General features: G+C 42.9%; 1 protein-coding gene across 1 annotated transcript in view; it reads left to right on the plus strand.

Moving 5' to 3' along the window:
• Positions 1-6,816, plus strand: part of LOC115136207 (gamma-aminobutyric acid receptor subunit alpha-6-like) — a 29,750-nt gene extending 22,934 nt beyond the window's left edge. Inside the window, exon 10 of the mRNA XM_029671771.2 lies at positions 3,150-6,816. Coding sequence (XP_029527631.1) covers positions 3,150-3,162 — 13 coding nt within the window. The 3' untranslated portion in view covers positions 3,163-6,816. The remainder of the gene's footprint in view (positions 1-3,149) is intronic.
• Positions 6,817-7,023: the final 207 nt, after the last annotated feature.

Raw genomic sequence — 7,023 nt, forward strand, 5'->3', positions numbered from 1 at the left:
TTCCTGGGTCAGAGATTGCTTTCCTACTTGAGTAGGAAGCATTAAGACACCTTCCGCTCATCTCTCTTTTCACCTAACAGCATCTGATTGATCATTGAATGCTACACACCACAGGCTGCCAAGGTAGAGGGCTGCTTTAAAGACACAACAGTTGCCTCATGTCAGGGCAAATGGATTGAAATGAATGTGCTTTAGCGTTTATGAATAGTGGGACTACTGTACACTCTGGTAGAGGAAATGGCCCCGGTATTGTACATGTGGAGTGTGTGTTGAGTAAAGATGTGTTGTGCATATCTTTGTTATTCCTAATGCATCAAACATGGGATTCTGAGAGGTTGACACTTGACAGGATGGAGTAGTGTAGCGTGTGCAGCGCTACCGTTACACCACACACACAGAGGGCTTTAGAACAGCAGTGGCTCGACACCAGCCATTAACTTGGATCTTCTTTTGCTTTACTGATAGCCTACCAGGTTGGTATGTGTGTGTTTTCTCACTGAATAAGGTGCCTCAGGCCAATTACATGACAGTGATAAGAGCTGACTACACTCTTAGAAAAAAAGGGTTCTAAAAGGGTTCTTCGGCTGTCTCCATAGGAGAACCCGTTTTTGTTCCATGTAGAATCTCATGTAGAAAGAGTTCAACATGGAACTCAAAATGGTTCTACCTGTAACCAAAAAGGGTTCTTCAAAGGGTTCTCCTATAAGGACAGCCGAAGAAACCTTTAGTGTTCTAGATGGAAAAAAGGTGCTAAGTGTCTAGGGTTTGTTGCTGACTGTTGCTATTCATTGATATGGACTATAAGTGACCAAGCAGTTAGCTACATACGCAGCGGGCAGCATAGTGAAAGCCGAGGCGCTCGAAAGCACTGTGATCAAAAATAGACCCACAACCAGTGGAGGAGCCATTGAAGTGAGGCTCTCAGGATATGTGCATAGTATGTATGGTTCATTCTCCAAGTGCAAGCCATTGTCAGCTTTCAACTTCCTTGTTTATACAAGCGCATTACACTGTATATTTTTCCATGTGCTACCTCCCACCAACCTGACCTCTGGCTCTGGGAGCTGTACATTCATCCTAACCCACATGTCATTCGTATACCTCCCACCAACCTGACCTCTGGCTCTGGGAGCTGTACATTCATCCTAACCCACATGTCATTCGTATACCTCCCACCAACCTGACCTCTGGCTCTGGGAGCTGTACATTCATCCTAACCCACATGTCATTCGTATACCTCCCACCAACCTGACCTCTGGCTCTGGGAGCTGTACATTCATCCTAACCCACATGTCATTCGTATACCTCCCACCAACCTGACCTCTGGCTCTGGGAGCTGTACATTCATCCTAACCCACATGTCATTCGTATACCTCCCACCAACCTGACCTCTGGCTCTGGGAGCTGTACATTCATCCTAACCCACATGTCATTCGTATACCTCCCACCAACCTGACCTCTGGCTCTGGGAGCTGTACATTCATCCTAACCCACATGTCATTCGTATACCTCCCACCAACCTGACCTCTGGCTCTGGGAGCTGTACATTCATCCTAACCCACATGTCATTCGTATACCTCCCACCAACCTGACCTCTGGCTCTGGGAGCTGTACATTCATCCTAACCCACATGTCATTCGTATACCTCCCACCAACCTGACCTCTGGCTCTGGGAGCTGTACATTCATCCTAACCCACATGTCATTCGTATACCTCCCACCAACCTGACCTCTGGCTCTGGGAGCTGTCCTAACATTCATCCTAACCCACATGTCATGTCATTCGTATACCTCCCACCAACCTGACCTCTGGCTCTGGGAGCTGTACATTCATCCTAACCCACATGTCATTCGTATACCTCCCACCAACCTGACCTCTGGCTCTGGGAGCTGTACATTCATCCTAACCCACATGTCATTCGTATACCTCCCACCAACCTGACCTCTGGCTCTGGGAGCTGTACATTCATCCTAACCCACATGTCATTCGTATACCTCCCACCAACCTGACCTCTGGCTCTGGGAGCTGTACATTCATCCTAACCCACATGTCATGCGTATACCTCCCACCAACCTGACCTCTGGCTCTGGGAGCTGTACATTCATCCTAACCCACATGTCATTCGTATCTCTTGAAAGCCCCCTTTTTCATTTATGGGAAATAAATATATTTTTCTGATGACGCCAGCCACTTAATTGAATGCAGTTATCACATTATCAGTGCATTCCTCCTTGTAGCCTCACTTTTGAAGAGACAAGTGCCTCTGAAGAGGAGCAGGGACAAAGGCTCTTTAGAGGAGCAGAGCCACAGGACACGTTGGTATAAATAAATAGGATTGCATCTTGCTATGTGTCCTCTGGTCTTTATTGCCCACTGGAGTACCAGACATGAAAAACAGCTCTCTCCTTGTCTCTCATAAATCAAAACAGTAAATGTCAGTTTTAACTCAATTCCTATTTTCCAGCACAGACCATTGCCATAACTTTGGTGTAATGATCATTCAATCACTGCATTTTAGGCAGAGAATATAGGGGGCCAGTAAAACTGTTGTCCATAAAGAGCAATAGAGTTGTGTTTATGATTACATTTAAGACATCACACCAGCGTCCATGCACACTACCATAGGAAACTGGAAACAGATATTCCTGATGACAATAAATCCAGCACTACACTGTTCAGGAAGGCTGTGCTCACAATAATCCCCTGGTTTGACACATAGACGGAGGAGGCGTAGGTGTGAAATAGCTGGCAGAGTGTCCCAGGGAAAAAATTATAGAGGCGGACTAGTTTCGCAAGGTCTTTGTCGACAGCCCATGAGCAAGGGATTGATTCAAATATACGCAGGCCCCTGCATGCCAACCCTGGGAGGGGAATGAAATTAGAACCCCTTTAGTGTGCCAGTTCACACTGCTGGTTGGCTGCTGGGCCATGTTAATACACACTCCATCTACCTCCTGCGTTAACAAGATGAAAGCAGAGCTTTATTTGTTTTCAAAATGCGTCACATGTTGCCCCCGCACATTCCCAACCCCCTCAGTACACCCTCTACTACACACAGCAGTGTCTCTGTTCACTTGATGTGACTGTAGTTATAACCTCTCCGGGTTTTTTCACATTTTCTTCTTGTCTTTCCTGTTTTTCTGTTACAGGGACAGCGTGTGAGCCACCTGCAGGAGTGAGCCCCCTCACTGATCACATACGCACATGGACACACACACACACACATTTTATTTTTATGCTGCCTCCATACGTAATTTCAGTGTGTGAGGATTTGAAGGGCTTTGCCAACTCTTGACCTGGGAGCTCATGTTCACTCATAGCTTGGTCTCTCAGTCTATTTAAGAAAGGTATTCAATCTCTTTGTCTCTCGCACATCCCTCTGTGTCTTCCCCCCTGAAGAGACAATGTGCATTTGTACTTCTCTTCCATGTCTAATGCCCTTTCCCTGTCGCTGCCTGAATCCCTGGGTCTTTCCAAGAAGTAGCTGAGTGTCTGCCACAGGTCTGGAGGCAGTGGAGGCTCTTTGTCTGTATAAAATGACACACGGCTTGGCACCGTCTACACTGGACAGTACTGGAACACACCTGAGGGGAGTAATGTGTACTGACTGACTGACTCTCTCCTCCCAATTTCGGTTCATTGGTTTATATTCACTCATCTCATGGAACATAGGGTTCTTATTGGTTCCTCAACAATGTTCCCTCAAAAATGTTTAGGCACTGAGCAAATCTCAGGTCTGCTGAGTAGAAAATTGAACATTGTGAGAATTCTGTGCAATTTCCAGCACACGTTTACTGTGAACACTGAGGCTGTACCCACTTTAAGTTACCGTTTTAAATGAACAGTGGCCAAATAGGCTACTGTGGCTATTTGATCATAATGCAGACCTACCAGAGTGGCCTACCATCAAAACCTATGGAGAACATACATCCTATAACATTTTAACATGGAAATAGCTGTTCTATCGTTTAGCCTACGGTAGAAGCCAATTTGTGGTGTTCAATGTAGGCCTACATTCCATGAGACTTTTGAAAAAACATGCAGGGCTTGACATTAACATGTTTATCCACTTGTCCTTCAGATAAGGAGGTGACTGAACATGTTGTTCTGTTGTTTGTGGCAAGAATCCACTTTACAAAATAAAATGCATTATTATTACCATACCATTATTACAGAGAATCAGATAAATTATGATACAATCTGCCTATTGGCTACTTAGCTTATTCAAGCCTGTCTCAAAATACAACACAAAAAAAGCTCTTTACCTGACTCGCTTTTCAAAGATGATCTTTTGTGCTCTTGTTGGAAATAATCATTCCCCTATTGCTGACTACAAATGATCTATAACTGGGCTAATAACTCACTAACTAGTAAAGGATATGAACAAAATGTGCACAAGTGGCTACATGCAGCTCTTGCTTTGATCTCAAAACAAGCTCATCTACTCACGACTGCTCATGCTGTTAACATAGTCCAGTTCAACGTAAATGGCACAGATCCATTTATGGCAATGGTTTATTTGCATATAGGCCAAAAGCAGCTCTGTTTGGTTATGCTGCGCTGGTCTGTGTAGTTCATTTTGTTTCGGCATGTTGCATTGAAAGTGGCTAATGTTGCATTGATTCGATCACAACTGCCACAGTAAAGGGAAACGATAGTGTTCACTAACTGAGAAAACTCTAGAAAGTTGAGTGAAGTTCAATCTCGTGCTTCTCTCTGTGGGCTGATATTTCTTCTTCGTGGCTCCCGGGGGGCTGAGTAGCAGTCTCTGGGCTACTGCTCACCTGCGGGCAGCTTACAATGAACATTGTTTCTCACATACAGTTTAATGTTCACAGTTACAGACACACAATCAGTAGAAATACAACACACACACACACACACACACACAGATACACACATACTCACTCACACACACACAGATACACACATACTCACTCACACACACACACAAAACACACACACTCGCACAACCACACACATACACACTCGCACAACCAAACACACACACTGTCTTAGAAGACAGTAAAATCATTAGCCTCTCCACACAGGTCATAGATCCATCACAGGGCCTGTATTTGTTGGCATCCACCACCTCAAACTAAACCCTGGACTTTAAGGCATTCACAATCTTCTTTCCTTGCTAACTTTCCTTGGCTATATTCGGCGCAACGGATAATACAAATATAGTTCCCTGGCAACAGCCAGCCTCTCAATCAATGGATGTATTCTATAATGTCAGTGCTGTGCTGTTTGTGTTCATGTTTTCTCTTTTTGTACTTTTATGTAATTGCATCAGTCATGATTGAACTGGGAAGGATGCTAAAGTGGTTTGTGGTTGGCAATTATTCATTAAATCTTTACATTTAATTTATAACTGCATCACATCATAAGCAATTATGCAAAATGCATTAATAAATTAGCTACTTTCTGGATTTACATATGATTATGCACCATTTCCAATTAAAATAAAGAAGTAAACCATTAAATCCACACGGTAGCGCCATCTAAATATATCCAACATGGATATGTGTGTGTTTGTTGGTTATTCATGACTGTGTCGTTCCACTGGTTGCCTCCCTCAGCAAAACATGTTGCAGCTTATCAACACACTTCACCATCACAACACTATCAAGCATCTCTTTCACTGTTTCGTAAAGTCTATTAATATTCCTCCAGTTTTTTTTATGTCCCCCTCCCAATATTGTGAGAACTTTTGCTAAGAAAAAGTAGAAGGACTGCCTCTGTAGCTCAGTTGGTAGAGCATGGTGCTTGCAAAGCCAGGATAATGGGCAGACCACTCATACATAAAATGTATGCACGCATGACTGTAAGTCGCTTTGGATAAAAGCGTTTGCTAATTGGCTTATATTATTATTCAATTGAACCCTCCACTTCTTTTGATGTGGAGTCTGGGGAGACAGGACACTTCAGCAGTGACCACACTGGAAGGGCCTGGAAGGGACTCCTTGACATTAGACTGGCTGAATCTTAACAAAGAGGCAAAGAAGCGGCTGATGTAGAGCAGCAACTGAATAGCCCTATTGAAAGGGCTATTCAGTTGAATGAAACAAGAAGGGGGGGGGCTGTATCAATGACCTTATTGATTTCTCTCAACCTGCCTGATCAACTTCAACTCACTGGTCTCTATGGGGGACCAGCACTAGCATGACCTGTGACCCTTTAGTGTCCTCCTTAGGAGTTTGGAGTGTGGGGGTTGTGAGTGTCTAAGACCATGACAACATTATATTTCACTAAAGGCATGGGTTACATTGATGTCTAACCAGTATTATTTGCTCGTTTTTTATTCACAGGCCAAGAAAAGTGTGAATATGAAGCAGTTTTATCGCAAACACTGCTATTTGTTTATATTTGTGAATATTTCATGATCAATGTATTTACAGACTTATATTTTTTATTTCTCGGGAACCCTGCTTGACGGCTATTATCTTAATTATTTGTACTGATCAGGGTTGGGTTTCCCGTAAACATCGTAGCACTAAGATCATCTTTTGTTGATTTAGTTTCAATGGAAGATTAAGATGCTTTTATGAAACACAGCCCTTAAATGTATTGCAGCGTTTGTATATAATGATATTTTAGCAAATGATTTTGTGCACACACATTATATTCTCTATTCTGCACATTGAAATCCATTTGTTTTTCTTTTCCCTTGGAGCCTGAGTTTTTTTTATTGCCATAGAATACAATATTTTGGTGTTTAGACGTTCTGTAGTTTTATTAACAATCTCCACATAAATACTTTCCCTCAGGATTGTGCAAATATTATCATGTTTAATAAATCCAAATGATGTATTATGTGTTTCTTTCCTTGTAAAATGCACAACCCGCAATTGAAAACATGACGTATTCCCTTTGTTTGTGCAGTTGTTGGGTAATATGGCAACCCCTAAATATGTTCCTTCAGCTCTTTTAGTAAGCACTTTACTCCAAAATATAGGACTTTCCATGACCTGACAGAAACATTTTCCCTCCAGGAATTAAAAATAACACAACGCCACA

This window comes from Oncorhynchus nerka, linkage group LG10, assembly GCF_034236695.1.
Source record: "Oncorhynchus nerka isolate Pitt River linkage group LG10, Oner_Uvic_2.0, whole genome shotgun sequence".
Lineage (NCBI taxonomy): Eukaryota > Metazoa > Chordata > Actinopteri > Salmoniformes > Salmonidae > Oncorhynchus > Oncorhynchus nerka.